The following is an 18508-nucleotide window of genomic DNA, read 5'->3' on the forward strand; positions in this document are numbered from 1 at the left end:
CAGAAAGAAAGTGTGGACTCACCACGGCTTCCAACCCGGTGGTAGCGCTTGCATGAGACCATCCCGCGCCAGATGCAGCAGATGCGGCTCGCTATCCGGATCGATGCCGATCTTCACTGCGTAGTCGTGAACCTCTGCAACAATAAAGCACACACTGTGTAAACTTGGCGTAAATTTCAAACGCAGTGTCGGCACGTTATCGATACCGATTAGGATTTTGACATCGATATTACTTAATATCGAGATTAAATGATGAACTTATAAAATGGCTTAAAAGTAACATAACAAGTTCGCCATAAGGTACGGAAATAACAAGCTTTACAAAACGCACAATGTCTTGTGTGATGAGAGTAATAATTTGAGGAACAGTGTGTTATACAGCTGAAGTACAAAGGACATTTTTTGTACCTTTGGGGTTGGGTTGTTTGGGGAAGGAGACCAGACAGGGAGGTCATCGGTATCATCGGATTAGGGAAGGATGGGGAAGGAAGTCGGCCGTGCCCTTTCAAAGGAACCATCCCGGCATTTGCCTGGAGCGATTTAGGGAAATCATGGAAAACCTAAATCAGGATGGCCGGACGCGGGATTGAACCGTCCTCCTCCCGAATGCGAGTCCAGTGTCTAACCACTGCGCCACCCCGCTCGGTTTTGTAGCTTTGGTTTGACAATATACCTACTAACGATTCCATACTAACCTAAAATGCGATACTCCAGATAATAACAAAAATTATGGTAGTAGGTCTTTTTCTGTTACAGTTTGCAAATTATTTTCTCTAGTTCACGTTTGTAGACCTACGGTTCATTCCATAAATAAAAGATAACTTTCCTATAATTAATTGTTTTTCCTCAGTGGGAGACGAAATACCAAAAAAAAAAAATCCCTGGAGGTTTCTCATTGCCTACGAACATGCTGCTGCATCTCGAACATCGGAATGTATTTTCGTTATGAATTAAGTTAAAAACGTTAAGTTTAAACAATAAAAAATGTCGATAATTGTAACAAGCATTCTCACTCTCAGCTACAATGCCTGACAAAAGGAGAAGCGCGCACAAGGAAAGATGAAACTAAATGAAACCTCACGGGCTGAGTGGTTTCATGATGCCATTTCAGTGATTACAAAACTGAGTCAAATTTACAAAGAGCTTGACAGCATGAGCATACTCATGTAGTATCATGTTGCAGCCCATCTGGCCTAGATTCATGCTCTAATTCGATTGGGAAGGGTGTCATAAAGCCGTTGTCTCTTGGCCTGAGGCAAAAATGTTCTAACTGGTGCTTGATATCCTGGATGCCCGCAGTGAAGCTGGTTCCACGACATATGTTCAATTGGGGACCAATCTGGGGAGCTTACTGGCCACAAGAGTACCTCACCAGCATGTACACAGTTTATAGAGACCTACGTCACGTGTGGGCGAACATCTTTTTTTGTTGAAAAACGGCACCACGATACTGTCGCACGAGAGGCAACATATGAAGACCGTTCTGCCGGCAGAATTCCCGCAGTCACTACCAGCCGTGACCTGAAGGTGTACGCTATGGTTAACCACACTATGATGCTAGGAGTAAAGCCGTCGGCAAACGGACCGTGCTGTCGAACGTTAACGTTGAGCGTGCGAAGTTCACCGTGCTGCTGAACGCTCAGGAACAATGCCACTTGGGCATACGGGACGTGGGCCCCAAAGTAGTATACGCGATCGCAACGCACTGCAGCGGCAGTTGAAGGGTGCTTCTAGTACGTAAATCACACTGTTTACTCAACGGGCGCGCCTAAAATTCGAATGCTAGCTCTATTAAAACGCACATTTACTCCATCGTCCACGGAAAGGAAAGTACCATGTCCAGTCAATAAGGACACAGGCTTATAAAAGTTCTATTACAAACAAAATTTCGAATACTTCTCCGCATAAGATAAACATTATTTCATTATTCCCACATTTTAGTAAAACCCCAAGGTTAGTCTTACTTGATCACTGTTCCTACCCAGTAGCAGAATCTTTGCAGCATGTGAATTACGAAGCGTAAAAGAAAAAGGAGCAAAATATCTTTATAGAAGTAGCGCAAGCCATCCTGTAGATTAAGCCAATCAAAGTCACCCCTCAAAAAAGGTGAACTTATATTTACATAACATCAATAGTACATATTTATATTAATCTAATAATAAACTATCAGAACCTAATAAAAACGCGAATTTTAGGAAAAAAATTGAGTGCCAAGGGGCGAACTGCCGCACCACCTAACAACTCATTAGAGGACATTGACGCTACTCACTACGCTGAACCAACACCACAACATGTGGACTTAATTATGTTATCTTAACCCTTGCTGTAAACCTTAATCGTAGATATGTTACTAATTGAAATTTAATTATAACAAATTGTACCAAGAACAATACGTTTTGGGTGCATCTTCAGTGTGTCGCTGCCTTCAAATAGCCTACTCTTATAATACGCAAGTTACAATAATTCTTTTGCCAACAATATGATGTTTCTCATTATTTTATTGGAACTAATCACACAGTTGACAACGGGTTTTCCAGTGATTTTCAATTTGCTGGTGCTCAGAAATGGCATATATACATATAGGCTTGAAATGAATGCCAATATGGCGCCTCACAACTCTGTGCTGAAGGGAGACGGCATGCGTGTGAAGTAGGTGGCGTTGTGCCCCCTGATTGGTCAACGCTCAGATGCACGCTCAGAATATCTGACATGCCAGATATTGCTCTGCACGTTCGGAAAGACTCCCGACCGTGCTATTCCACGCTATGACGTCAGAAACTCGGCACGCTCAACGTTCGGATGCACGTCCGTGTGCCGACGGCTTAACGATGGTATTCTTCTCAAAAACGTTGCAAAAATTAGAGTTCTTCCAAGTCGCCGCCACAATCGTCGACGATGGCCATCCGGGATACTGCAGAAAAGTGATTCATCGCTGGGCACAATGCGACACCATTCATCATCAGGCCATGCTTCCCACTCCAGACGCAGCCGTTAGTGTCGTGGTGTTAACAGCAGCCTAAGCATGGGACTGTAATTTCCTCTCCGACCATTGGTTTGGAATGACATGCATTGTCGTAGGGAGTCCATTTATTTGTTCTCGGATAACAGGCACAGATGTGAATGGCGCACTACGTACTTGGTGAACAATACATCGATCCTCTCTTGTAGTGGGCAGACGTGGTCGTCCAGAACCTTGATGAGAAGTGCCCCCATGTTTCCACGCACTCCAACATCAAGCCACTATCACACCTGAATGCCCCACAAAAATGCGGGTACTGCACACCATTTGACCCTCTGCCAAAATGCAAACCCATCGTGAGGCACCTTTGAAACTGTCACGTGCTGATAACGCTGTCTTATGCACGTACACAACATCTCCGTGTCCTTCACAGTAATCACTCAACATCTCACGCTGTTCACGTCCTCTACATTTACATCATACTCCGCAAGCCACCAAATGGTGTGCGTAGGAGGGTACTTTCGGTACCACTATGTGATCTCTCCAATGCTATTCCACTCGCGAATAGTGGGTGGGAAGAATGATTATCGGTAAGCCATTGTATTGGCTCTAATTTTCTCTTCGTGGTCGATAAGCAAGATGTATGTGGGGCGGGGGGGGGGGGGGGGGGGGGGGATAGCAACGGCCTTGCCGCAGTGGATACGACGGTTCCCGTCATCACCGAAGTTAAGCGCTGTCGGGCGTGGCCGACTCTTGGATGGGCCACCTTCCGTGGCGCCATGCGCTGTTGCCATTTCTCTGGGTGCACTCAGCCTCGTGATGCCAATTGAGGAGCTACTCGACCGAATAGCAGCGACTCCAGTCAAAGAAAACCACCATAACGACCCGGAAAGCAGTGTGCTGATCACACGATCCTCCTGTGCGCATGCATCCTCAGCTGAGTATAACACGGCGGTTGGATGGTCCCGATGGGCCACTTGCATCTTCTCTATCCTACCTGACAGGGATCCCAGATAGATGAACAATACGCAAAGAATCGGGCGAACAAGCGCCTTATAAGCCACTTCTTTCGTGGATGAGTTACATTTCCTTACGATTCTTCCGATGAATCGGAGTCTGGGGTCTGCTTCTCCCGCTTTCTCTTTTATGTGGTCATTCCACTTAAGGTCGCTCTGGATAGTTACGCCTAGATATTTTACGGCAGACGCTGTCTCCAGCTGTTTGTCATCAGTATTGTAGTTTTACAGTAGTGGATTTCTTTACCTATGTATGCGCAGTATGTTACATTTATTTACGTTCAGGCTCAACTGTCAGAGCCTGCACCACTCTGTGCAGGTCGATCTGCTAATTTTTACTATCTTCTGGCGTTGCTGCTTTGGTACAGACAATTGTACCATCTGCGAATAGCCTTAAAGGGCATCCGACCTTTTCTACTAGATCATTTATATATATTGCAAACAGCAATGGTCCTAACTTCCCTGTTATACGCCAGATATTACCTTTACATCTGCCGATTTAGTTCCGTCAAGAGCGACGTATTGAGTTCTATCTGCAGGAAAGTCTTGAACCCAATTCCAAGTCTGCTCCGATACACCGTAAGCTCGTATTTCTTTCATTAAACGGCAATGCGGGACGGTGTCAAATGCCTTACTGAAATCAAGGGACACGGCGTCAGTCTGAGCGCCGTTGTCCACTGCGCTGTAGATGTCATGGAGGAACAGAGCGAGCTGAGTTTCGCAGGTTTTCTGTTTGCAAATCCATGTTGATTTTTATAGAGGAGATGTTCATTTTCCAAAAACTTCATAATTCTTGAACATAAAACATGTTCCATAATTATACAACAGATTGACGTCAACGATATAGGTCTATAATTGTGTGGATCTGTCTTACGGCCTCTCTTAAAAACGGGAAAGACCTGCGCTTTTTTTCCAGTCTTTAGACACCTTTCGTTGCTCAAGTGATCTACGATAAACTACTGCTAGAAGGGGAGCAAGTTCTTTCGCATAATCTTTATAGAATCTTAAAGGTATTTCATGTGGTCCTGACGCCTCTCCACTACTAAGCGATTGCAGCTGCTTTTCAATTCCGCAATCGATTATCTCAGTATCTACCATTTCGACGTTAGTACGTCTAAAAGGAGGGGCAGTGTTATGATCTTCCACGGTGAAACAATTTCGGAAGACCGAGTTCAGTATCTCGACATTCTCTCTCTTATCTTCCGTTCCGGTTCCGGTGTGGTCGCTGACAGAATGAATAGATGATTTTGACCCACTTCCTGATTTTTCATACGACCAAAATCTGTTAGGGTTTTTACTCAGGTCGGTTGACAACGTCTTACTTTCAAAATCATTGAACCCTTCTCTCATTGCTATCCTTACGTTCATTTTCGCTTCGTTCAGCTTTTGTTGGTCAGCTAGGATTTTACTTCACTTGAATCTGAGATGAAGTGCTCTTTGTTTACGTAGTGCTTTTTTAACGCGGCTATCAAACCATGATGGATCTTTCCCATTCCTTAAAACCTTACTCGGAATATACTGAACGATTAAAAAATTCCGAAACTCTGTCCACAGAATTTTTCTGTACTTATCTTTTACTTATTGTGCACGGTCTCCTTTCAAATGCTCTCCTCCACAAATGACACACGACTTCTAACGCCGTTACACTTCCGGAAACGGTCTTGGTACGCCTCTTCCTGGATCACATGACAGGGCCGACAGTGAATTTTCTTTTATCTCGTCTATCGCTGCAAAACTTCGTCCTGTCAACAGGGTTTTCAACTTAGCGAGCACAGTGACTTTGTTTTTAGTGCAATAGGCACACACCAACAGGGGTGAATATGCGGGTGCGCTACCGTGGTACAAGAGCCATGAATTGACTCGCCACATTTGCTGTTACATTCCTCTGCAATCTCTCGGACAGTCAGTCTTCGATTGGCACGCACAATTTCGTCGATGTTGCTGGCATAAGCATCGTCGGTAGACGTCGAAGGGCATCCTGGATGAGAGTCGTCTTTAACTTTCGTCCGACCATTTTTACACCGCGTGAACCATTCGTAATACCGAGTACGGCTTAAGCACTCATCGTCGTAGGCTTCCCGCATCATTTGGTGTGTCTCTGTAAAGGTTTCCTTGAGTTTCACGCAAAATTGAATGAAAACGCGTTGCTTCTCTAACTATGCCATCCCGAAATTCGCAAACTGTGCGATAGCGTTCTACTCAATACAGCACTGAACAATAACTAACAGATATACAACAGAGAAACTTGCGGCATTTACACGTTAAACACAGGCGTGTTCAGGGATGCCAACCGCATTTCTCCCCAATACCCCTTTCTTTCTTTCGCTACCGCCTTTATCCCGCAGTGTGCGCAGGGTCGGCAGGGTTAAGTACGAAATTGGCATGGTTAATTGGAAGGGGTGGCCTTCCTGCCGCCACCCCATACCCCCCGGGACGGAATTTGTGTACCCCATCTGTCTGCGTCTAGTGTGAATCGTGAAATAGTGGGAAGGTGTTTCAAATGTCTGCGAGTCGTCTAACTGAGGCGGGACGTGGGGACCATCCCGGTATTCACCTAGGAGCATGTGGAAAACCGCCTAAAAACCACATCCAGGCTGGCCGGCACACCAACCGTCGTCGTTAATCCGCCGGGCGGATTCGGTCCGGAGCCGGTGCGCCTACCCGAGTCCGGGAAGCAGTGCGTTAGCGCTCTCGGCTGCCCTGGCGGGTATTTCTCCCCAATACACGATTGGTGCGAAATTGCGATCGTTCCGGTATTTTTTGAACAGACCTCGTATACCCTGCTAGGCCAGATGAAAACATTAAACACGAACAGCGCTAATTAATTATGATGACCGTTCTACCTATTGCAGAGAATTGCAGCTCTAATTATTTACGTACCCGTCTCGATGATGTGTATGTGCACCAAGCGCTTCACTTTTGTTTGTCAGGCAATTTAATCTAACGGCGATGTTCGTGAGATACTGCAATAACATCGTCGGCTGCCGTCCAAAGTCAACAAATTCTGTGTGGTGGCACTGTTTTCAATATGGCGTTAGCTGAGTCAGGCGGATATTAATGCTATATGGCAGGTTATCGCACTATAGCTGACGCAAGAATGAAATTCAAGGAAAAGGAAACCCAAATGTTGGATGGTTCAAATGGCTCTGAGCACTATGGGACTTAACAGCGATGGTCATCAGTCCCCTAGAACTTAGAACTACTTAAACCTAACTAACCTAAGGACATCACACAACACCCAGCCACCACGAGGCAGAGAAAATCCCTGACCCCGCCGGGAATCGAACCCGGGAAATGTTGGATCTGAAAACAGATTTCGCACAGGCGTAAACTGGAGGCAACAAATATGAGTAAATTAAACTCGAAGACGAAAATGCTGTCTTCGATTGCAAACTAATCAACAGTTGGAATATAAATATCATGTGTAAACGAATTAATCTTCCGAGATCTTAGAATTTTACTTTATTGGTTAATGTAGACATTCCGAATATGTACTTGTAATTTTTACTCCCACAACAGTCAAATCACACTCAGGAGCTATTTCCCGCATACATTCCACAATTTTTTCAATGTTTTGGTTTCTCAAACCACTATCTTACATGATTCGCTTTTCTGATTCTATATTTATTTTTTACATCTGCTTACAAATTTCGCAAGCCAACATGCACGCCGGCCTCTGTGGCCGAGCGGTTCTAGGCGGTTCAGTCTGGAACCGCGCTGCTGCTACGGTCGCAGGTTCGAAACCTGCTTCGGGCATGGATGTGTGTGATGTTCTTAGGTTAGTTAGGTTTAGGTAGTTCTAACTCTAGGGGACTGATGACCTCAGATGTTACGTCCCATTGTGCTTAGAGCCATTTGAACCATCTGAATTAACATGTGCTACATGGCGAAACATATCTATTTCGCTCGCAAATAGAGCGTGGGAAATGCGACTGTCTCTAAGCATCCGTTCGTACCCCGATTTATCTTATCTTGGCTTCGCGGTCCTTAGGCGAGACGCAAGTTGATGAGTGTAAAATAGTTCTGCAGTCCGCCGCAAATGTCAGTTCCCCTAACTTTCTCAGTCAATCGAAAATGACAGCTCCCTAAGTTTCTCATTTCGTGGAAAGAATGTCTTTTCCTCTCAGGGATTCCTATCCGAATTCACGGAGCATTTTAGTAATACTTGTGTATTGATCGAAAGTACCGGCAATAAATCCAGCTGCACTCTATGAATTGCTTCGATGTCTTCCTTAAACCGAATCTGGTGGGAATCCCAAACACTCAAGTAGTACTCAAGAACGGTTCCCACTATTGTATACGTGGTCATCTTTACAGATCAACCACACCTCCCAAGAACTCTCCCAATAAACCCAAGTCCTTACAATTCACCTTATGCACTCATTCCATTTCATATCTCTTTGCAACGTTGCGCCCAGGTTTGTAACAGACGTGGCCATGACGAGCAGATCACCACTGATTCTGTACTGAATCATTATACAGTATAACTGTTTTTTCAACTCACCTTCATTAAATTATTCATTAACTCGCATATTTTTACATTCAAAATAAGTTGCCATTCATCACACCATATGCAGAGTCGGTCAGAAATATGCATACACACTTTAAGGAACGAAAATTATTACTTATGTGTTTATTTCACATTTAATAATTGATCACGCATATTGTACAACCTTCAGTTTAGCACCTAGTTACTTCAAATGTTCAAAATGTTCATTGTTCGCGGCTATACAAATAACATAACGACAAGCGGTCGCCGCAACTATGTCAGTCAATGTTACAGTGGAGATCACTGCACATGTCGCTGTAATCTCCTGGCGGTGTTCCTCCAAAGTGCATGGCTTACGTCGATAGCAGTTATCTTTCACAGTTCCCCACAAGTAAAAGTCCATAGGTGTTCGATCTGGCGACCGTGGAGGGAACTAAATGTGCCCTCTTTATCCAATCCAATGTCCAGAAACTTGTCATCTAGGAAAGCTCGTACGACCAGGTGATAGTGTGGTGTACTCCATCCTGTTGGTAGAAGACCTCTTCATCAGCTCCATAAAGCAAATGTATACTTGGCAAAATTGAAGTGCATAACATTTTCGGGTACACTTCTCCAATGACAGTAGCATCAATGTCCTCTTAAGCCCCTAGATGATAGTCCACACCACACATGAATGCCTGGTAGATTGACCGCTTTATCCACATAAACATGCGGATTTTCCAGTGACCAGTACACACTGTTACGCCGATTCACGGATCCATTAAGTTTAAATTGCGCCCCATCACTCCACACTACCTTCGTCACAAATTGTTCATCATCAGTTATCACTTGCTGATACCATTTGCAAAATTGCATTCGGCGATCAGGATCGTCATCATTAATCGTGTGCAGTAATCACGGAATGTATACTTTCCACTTTGCAGCTTTCAGAATTCTTCGTACACTTGTGCTGTTAACCCCCACTTCACGTGCACACTGCGTAACATACTTCAGTGGAAAGTTAACAAACGTGTCCAACAGAAGATCCGACGAAGCAGAACTTGTAGCTGTACGCTGTCTTCCTGATCTTCCCTTGTGAATATCACTAATCGTTCCTTGCTATTCAAAGTCGTCAATGATGCATGTAATTGTCAGGCGCGTTGGCGGTTCTGTTTCAAACTCCCACCTTCACTGGAGTTGCATTTAAATGGCATTATCAAACTTGAAAGACCACTTCAAAATACATTTTCGTTGCTCAAATATCAAACGTCCTCGAGCAGTCTCGTTGCCTCAACACCGAGATGAAAGTACTAATTTCTGATGAGCCAAAGACCATAAGACAACACAGTCCTAACTCAAATCGAACGACAATATCGATATCTCGATAGAGCCTGAAAAAGGGTGTATATCACAATCTAACATATTAGACTGCAGTGTATACAATTTTCTGGCGGACTCTGTAGAAATTCTGTCCAAGTCATCCTGTATTCTCCTCAAATCAACCAACGACAACACTTTCCCACACACTACAGTGTCATCAGCAAAAAGTCGCACATAGCTGCCCACCATATTCGTCATATCGTTTATGTATACAGAGAACAAAAGTGAACGTATTACACTTGTCTGGGGCACTCTTTGCGATGCACTAGTATCTGATGAACGTGCGTAGTCCAGCATAACGCACTGTGTTCCGTTACTTTAAAAGCCTTCGAATTACTCATACATCGAAGTAACTTTTCCGTGCGCTCAGACCTTCGCTAACAGTCTGCATGGGACACTGTGCCAAAGGCTTTTCGGAAATCTCGGAATATAGAATTTGCCAGTTGCCCTACTTACACGTGGTTCGCAGGACATCGTACGAGAAAATGGGAAGCTGAATTTCTCACTGGCGATGCTTTCTAAATTGGTGCTAATCTGTCGTTAGACGAGTTTTTCTCTCTCAGAAAATTTATTATATTCCAGCTCAGAAAATGTTCCAGAATTCCGCAGCTAATCGAGGTTAAAGATATTAGTCTGGAATTTTGTGGGTGCGTTCTTTCACCGTTTTTGCGTAAGGGAGTCACCTGCACTTTTTCAATCACTTGGGAGTTTGAACTTATATATGCAAGCTAAGTATGAGGCCAGTGTCCAAGAGTACTCTCTGTACAACCGAACTCGGAATCGATTCGGACCTGGGGTCTTACTTCTTTCCATCTCTTTCAACTGGTTTTCAACGCCAGGAACACCCATTTATATACTCTGCGTGCGGGATTTTGTGCTCCAGTCAAACGATGGTACATTTGCGCTATCCTCCTGCGTGAATGATTTTTTAAACGCGAAATTTAAAAACAGCTTTTCTTTCCTATCTTCTGATGTCTCACCACAGTAGTCTACGATTGACTTAACTGAATGAAGCCTTCACCCTGCTTAGTGATTTTGCGTAGGATCAGAATTTTCCACGGTTCCCGGCAAGATCTTTCGCTAATGCATGACGGCGGAAGTTGTATGCCTCGTGCATCTATCTTTTAAATGACGCACTAATTCCTATACGCATTTCGGCATTCTTTTTTGAACCGCGACTGCAATATTGTTATTAAACTGCGGTGGATCTTAATCCACTTACTCGGCACATGCTTCTCCAGACCGAGATTTACAACGAGCTTAAACTTTATCCATAATTATTGTATACCCTACTGTCGATTACCTTCTCAACATGTTTCAGCTTTTACACGGAGCGTCATCACGATTTCTGCGTCCAGGGTTATGAGTGTATTTCTCATGTAATGCTAGTATTGTTGTCGGATATTAGATAAAACATGCTGATCTATATGCATGTGTTAGAAACTGTCTTTGTTAGTATTTCTGTAAATAGCTAACTGTATGAAGACAGAGTTTCAAAACTACTATCTACATCGCTAGACAAAAAAGGGAAAGAAACGAAGCACCCACAGAACATGATGGAAGTGAGTGTAACTTCGCACAAGTACACGCCAGCGCGGAATATGTAAACTATTGGAGGTTCATCTCTCTTGACAGTACAGCGTTTACTAGAGTGCATCGAGTCCGGTTGAGTTTCAAGGTCCGCGACAGGGCCGTACTGAGGATATACTGCCCTACCGAGGCGAAATTTTGTGATACATGGCCCGCAAAAATGACATTTTACGCCAATTTTTGAATTAAAAAGTTATAATGCAGTATTTCAGGTTCATTAGTTAACTGTAAAAAAATCTGCTATACAAATACGTGATTTAATAAACTAATGAGATTAAAAAATGAAAAAAAATTCGTCCATCCGCATTCAGCGGTCAGGGTGTATGGCTATTGTGTGGAGGACCCGGCTTCGATTCCCGATACTGCCAGGGATCTTTCCTTGGTGGAGGGACTGGTATCCTTACCAGGTAGGATTGATGGTGGACATCGAAAAAGTCCAAAGAAGGGCAGCTCGTTTCGTGTTATCGTGCAATAGGGGTAAGAGTGTCACTGACATGATACGCGAGTTGGGGTGGCAGTCACTGAAACAAAAGGCGGTCTTTTTTGCAGCGAGATCTATTTACAAAATTTCAATCTCCAACTTTGTCTTCCGAATGCGGAAATATTTCGTTGACACCCACCTACGTAGGCAGAAATGATCATCATGATAAAATAAGAGAAATCAGAGCTCGAACGGAAAGATATAGGTGTTCCTTTTTCCCACGCGCCATTCGAGAGTGCAATGGTAGAGAAGTAGTACGAAAATGGTTCGACGAACCCTCTGCCAGGCACTTAAGTGAGAACTGCAGAGTAACCATGTGGATGCAGATGTATGTGGTGCACTTAGCTACTTGACCGAGTAGAAACGGCTCCAAGGTCAAGAAGCCCGGGAGAGCCGTATCCCGACTCCGCGCCCTCCATATCGCGTACAATGACGCCCCTGGCATAGGATGACACGGCGGTCGATCGGTCCAGATCGGCCTATCTGGGCAGAACGCAGACCTTTGCTTTGTTAGATGGCCTACAGTGTAAAACGCGGTTCTGTTCGTGGAACATCGAAGGTCTCATTTCTTGTGCCTCTAGTGGCGAATATTTAGTCTTTGTGCAAAAATTATGTTCAAAATGTTCAACTGTGTGTGAATTCCTAAGGGAACGAAACTGCTGAGGTCATCGGTCCCTAGACTTACACACTACTTGAACTAACATACGCTAAGGGCAACACACACCCATACCCTAGGGAGGACTCGAACCTCCGGCGGGAGGGGCCGCGCAATTCGTGACATGGCGCGTCTAACCGGGCGGCCACTCCGCGCGGCGAAAAAATTATGGGCTTGTTGTTGTACCATTCAGCAATTTTATGGGTCTGCTGAGCTAGTTGTTGGTTTTTATGACTGTTAATAATTCCGAATCTGCTTCAAAAAAAAAAAATGGCTCTGAGCACTATGGGACTTAACTTCCTAGGTCATCAGTCCCCTAGAACTTAGAACCACTTAAACCTAACTAACCTAAGGACATCACGCACATCCATGCCCGAGCCAGTCAGCTTCTTTCCATTCCTCACAGAGAGTCAATCTTTTGCATTAAAACTCCAAGAGTGACTGTAATAATGTCAAAATTCGGAATACTAGATGCACCGTAAAAATAGTTTTGAAAACTATATAGTTTACCAGAAGCATGCTAGCCTATTTTAAATCTTCTGCTTGTTTCTATTGGTTTCTATTGCGACCGTCCGCTAGCCATAGGCTTCCCCATGCACAAAAATCATTAGATGCTTTTAGGTCACCATTGTTAATTTTGTCAGTTTTCTTTAGTGCCCAGTGATATTACATTCTAATTCAGGTGCAATGTAAGCCTGATTTCGCACTTAGTTAACATGCGGGAAAAATAAATAATAAATAAGTTCTGGGATAATTCAAGATCAGACCTTATAAGAATTTGTTCTGTCTATGCACAGTGACTAGTTACGCTGGCCGGACAAAATGTTAGTTACCTCCATTTAGAGGGCACATTGGCCGCTTTTCAGTGCCGTAGATGGTGTCGAAGTTGCACCAGAGGGTTACGTGGCGCTGCGATGCTGACGTAAGTCACGACAGCGAAGTGGTGTGAGTGTGTGTGTGTGTGTGTGTGTGTGTGTGTGAGAGAGAGAGAGAGAGAGATAGAGAGAGAGAGAGAGAGAGAGCATTCACGGAAAGCTACGCATACCGCGCATGAACTTTTTTCCTTATACTGTATGTCATTTGGAACACTTATCCGCTGGCGGCATAAGTATTGTCCTGAGCACAGGGGGCTGGCAACCACAGGCGAGGCCTATTCTTGCTCAGCCTTGTGCCTGTTGCCAGCTTCTCCGACATATACATATGTTCCCGTGAAATTTAAAGCCGACCAACCAAGACCATGTTATTGTCAGTTTTAGAAACGGTGGAAATGTCTACGTTCCCCAGCATAGTACATGCGTCAGGTGTTACGTCATACGAACTACCTTTCCCTAGTACACCATCGTCTGCAGTATGACGGACAATGTAGTAAGTATTTGCGAGGCCTATTCTTGCTCAGCCTTGTGCCTGTTGCCAGCTTCTCCGACATATACATATGTTCCAGTGAAATTTAAAGCCGACCAAGCCAGACCATGTTACTGTCAGTTTTAGAAACAGCGAAAATGTATACGTTCCCCATCATAGCACATGCTTCAGGTGCCACCTCATACGAACTACCTTTCCCCACTACACCATCGTTTGCAGTATGACGGACAATGTATTAAGTTCCATTAAGTTTCGGGTGTGCAGCCGCAAGAAATCTCCTTCTTCTTCTAATATTTCGGCTATACAACGTTCATCCATCTTCAGAGTGAGCCGCAAGACTGCCGCTCCAGTGCTCGCTTCGTCCCGTTATACTGTTGTACCGCGCGACTGCACATGCAAATGCGGCAGAGACATTGGTCGGCGGCAGAGACGTGCATAATGCGAGTTGTATCTACAGGGTGTTTCAAAAATGACCGGTATATTTGAAACGGCAATACAAACTAAACGAGCAGCGATAGAAATACACCGTTTGTTGCAATATGCTTGGGACAACAGTACATTTTCAGGCAGACAAACTTTCGAAATTACAGTAGTTACAATTGTCAACAACAGATGGCGCTGCGGTCTGGGAAACTCTATAGTACGATATTTTCCACATATCCACCGTGCGTAGCAATAATATGGCGTAGTCTCTGAATGAAATTAACCGAAACCTTTGACAACGTGTCTGGCGGAATGGCTTCACAAGCAGATGAGATGTACTGCTTCAGCTGTTCAATTGTTTCTGGATTCTGGCGGTACACCTGGTCTTTCAAGTGTCCCCACAGAAAGAAGTCACAGGAGTTGATGTCTGGCGAATAGGGAGGCCAATCCACGCCGCCTCCTGTATGTTTCGGATAGCCCAAAGCAATCACACGGTCATCGAAATATTCATTCAGGAAATTAGAGACGTCGGCCGTGCGATGTGGCCGGGCACCATCTTGCATAAACCACGAGGTGTTCGCAGTGTCCTCTAAGGCAGTTTGTACCGCCACAAATTCACGAAGAATGTCGAGATAGCGTGATGCAGTAATCGTTTCGGATCTGAAAAATGGGCCAATGATTCCTTTGGAAGAAATGGAGGCCCAGACCAGTACTTTTTGAGGATGCAGGGATGATGGGACTGCAACATGGGGCTTTTCGGTTCCCCATATGCGCCAGTTCTGTTTATTGACAAAGCCGTCCAGGTAAAAATAAGCTTCGTCAGTAAACCAAATGCTGCCCACATGCATATCGCCGTCATCAATCCTGTGCACTATATCGTTAGCGAATGTCTCTCATGCAGCAATGGCAGCAGCGCTGAGGGGTTGCCGCGTTTGAATTTTGTATGGATAGAGGTGTAAACTCTGGCGCATGAGACGATACGTGGACGTTGGCGTCATTTGGACCGCAGCTGCAACACGGCGAATGGAAACCCGAGGCCGCTGTTGGATCACCTGCTGCACTAGTTGCGCGTTGCCCTCTGTGGTTGCCGTACGCGGTCGCCCTACCTTTCCAGCACGTTCATCCGTCACGTTCCCAGTCCGTTGAAATTTTTCAAACAGATCCTTTATTGTATCGCTTTTCGGTCCTTTGGTTACATTAAACCTCCGTTGAAAACTTCGTCTTGTTGCAACAACACTGTGTTCTAGGTGGTGGAATTACAACACCAGAAAAATCCTCTGTTCTAAGGAATAAACCATGTTGTCCACAGCACACTTGCACGTTGTGAACAGCACACGCTTACAGCAGAAAGACGATGTACAGAATGGCGCACCCACAGACTGCGTTGTCTTCTATATCTTTCACATCACTTGCAGCGCCATCTGTTTTTGAAAATTGTAACTACTGTAATTTCGAAAGTTTGTCCGCCTGAAAATGTACTATTGTCCCAAGCATATTGCAACAAACGGGGTATTTCTATCGCTGCTCGTTTAGTTTTTATTGCCGTTTCAAATATACCGGTCATTTTTGAAACACACTGTATGACTCCGCAGTTGATCTGTGTTGGCATATCGATATATCATTGTGAGCTGCACTGTGAGGGCGCCTTTGCGAGTTTATTACAGCAAGTGCCGGATTCCATGATTTATCAAGATTGTAACCACTATCTCTACTAATTAAATTCGTCGTCAAGCGAATTTCAATTGCCTTCTTCACTATCGAGTCCCAAAAGGATGATGTAGTTGCCAAAATTTCGACGTTGTCATACAACATACTGTGACCATTATCAACACAGTGCTCTGCCACTGCCGACTTGTTAGGCTGTAAAAGCCGTGTGTACCTCCGGTGTTCTGTACATCTTTCTTGGACAGTACGAGTTGTTTGTCCGATGTAAGAAAGGCCACATTCACACGGAATTTTGTAAACTCCAGATTTTCGGAGCAGCTAATCATCTTTGACGGACCCCACGAGTGCAGCTGTCTTGGGTGGAGGACGAAAAATCAATTTTACTTTGTGTTTGCCGAGAATGCGTCCTATTTTTGATGAGAGGCTACCCGCATATGGCAAGAAGGCCATCGATTTAAAGGTTTCTTCATCTTCTTCTGCTTTCGTTGTGGCCTCTTTCGGTTTCATTTTCAGTGCCCTCTGTATTTGTTGTGGAGAGTACCCATTGTCTTCAAACACTCTTTGTAAGTGGGAAAGTTCATCCTGCAGACTGCTTTCGTCAGATATAATATGCGCTCTGTGAGTCAAAGTTCGGAGAACACTCATTGTCTGGGCAGGATGGTGGCAGCTATTTGCATGTAAATACAGAGCGGTGTGAGTCGGCTTCCTATACACTTCATGTCCCAAAGTGCCATCCTCTCCGCGCCGAACCAAAACATCCAAGAATGGAAGGCATCCCTCCTTTTCAATATCCATTGTGAACTTTACTTGATCGTGGAGGGAGTTCAGATGTCTTAAGAAGTCTTGCAAGTTGTCGTCACCACGGGCCCATTAAATCCGTCAGGCACTAGCGACGGACTGTCTTGAGCACCCGAGGAAAGTGACTGAAGGGCCGAGAAACCACGAACAGACGCCTCTTCGCAAAGAATGGTGCTCTAACCCTTGCCCTCTCTGTAAAGCAGGGCAGACAGCGATCCGTGGTAGATGTGACGATAGATTGATCATGCTGTTCCTCAGAAGACGACCCCTATGTCCAACGTTGATTTGCGTCTAGGTCTGTTCTCTGCAAACTACCGTGAGATGCGTGGCCGTGGGAATGTCTCATTGTACCAGTTATCAGGGTTTCTTCCTGTTCCATTTGCATGAGAAGCGCGGGAAGAATGATTATCTTAATGTGTCTGTGCGTGCAGTTTTTATTCTAATCGTACTATCCCTATGTGAGCGGCGCCTATGGGGTTGTAGCATATTGCTAATCATTTAAAGCCAGTTCTTGAAACGTTGTTAACAGACTTCTCGGGATACACGGTCTCACCAATGCAATCTAAACGTACGGTGTAGCACGAGTCGTTACACGGCTCATCTGTCTTCCATAGCCGGCCATTTCAGTTTCTTCAGTATCTCGTGACACTTTCCCACGGATTAAACAAACCTATGACCATTCGTGCTGCCCTTCCCTGTATACGTTCAGTACGCCCTGTTAGTGCTATCTGGTACGGATCCCAAACACCTGCGCAATACTCTAGAGCCGGACGGACTAGTGATTTGTAAGCAATCTCTCCAACGACATCGTCAACTGCGATTGTAGCGGATACCGGATAATCGGGATTGGAGCGTGGATCAGTGGAAACGTGTCGCCTGGTCAGATGAGTCACGTTCCTTGTTAAACAGGGTCGATGGATACGCCAATATACAGGCGAACCGCTGCTTGGAACATGCAACGCGCTTCGTTAACAAGCTATGTTTATAACCGTAAATAATACGGTAACATAAAACGACGTTAGCACAGATCCCTAAGACCTCATAATTTGGCTGAAGGAAACTGGTAAAGTTGGATCAAACATGGTAGTCGAAAGCTTTTATGGACCTCTACAGAAGCAGCAGAAGGGGCGGAACACCTCAGGGAAAATATGGATAAGGTTGCGCGTAAAATTCCTAGTCTACAGTATTAGGGGGATATTTCAGCGCGTATAAATTGAGAGACTCAAGTTATTAACGGTGGTTGTAGAGAGAGGCAATCGTGAGAAATTACTCTAAATACCTTATCCGAAAATTATGCTGATTATTTAATCATAGAACCAACTAGCCAGGGTAACATGTTAGATATCCCGGTTTCAAACAGGTCCAAACTTTTCGACTCACTTATCCCAGAAAAGGAAGTCAGCGATTATTAGACCATTACAGCAGTTGCATATCAGTATAGACAAGTCGCGACGCTAGGAAACAGGAAAACCCATAAAGGATCCACGGTTAGTACAGGGATTGCCAATCAACACTCAAAATAAAAAAAATTAAAAAATGTACCGTACTGCGCATAAATAAACGAAATGTGATTGTGTGTCCAGACGATTGGTGAAAATTTACTGGAAGCAGTTGCACCCATAAAATACCTAAGTGTATGCCAACGGAACGATATAACGTGGAACGACCACATAAAATTTATGGTAGATAAGGCACATACCAGACTGAGATT

The 18508-nt window shown here is 44.6% G+C and overlaps 1 protein-coding gene across 3 annotated transcripts in view; it reads right to left on the bottom strand.

The window, feature by feature from the left end:
* The window catches only part of LOC126292231 (centrosomal protein of 164 kDa), a 625143-nt gene that overhangs the window by 207301 nt on the left and 399334 nt on the right, over positions 1–18508 (bottom strand). For all 3 annotated transcript variants that reach the window (XM_049986106.1, XM_049986107.1, XM_049986105.1), the window contains exon 2: positions 23–134. In XM_049986106.1, coding sequence (XP_049842063.1) covers positions 23–134 — 112 coding nt within the window. The remainder of the gene's footprint in view (positions 1–22; positions 135–18508) is intronic.

The sequence above is a fragment of the Schistocerca gregaria genome, chromosome 9, assembly GCF_023897955.1.
Source record: "Schistocerca gregaria isolate iqSchGreg1 chromosome 9, iqSchGreg1.2, whole genome shotgun sequence".
NCBI classification, from domain to species: Eukaryota; Metazoa; Arthropoda; class Insecta; order Orthoptera; family Acrididae; genus Schistocerca; species Schistocerca gregaria.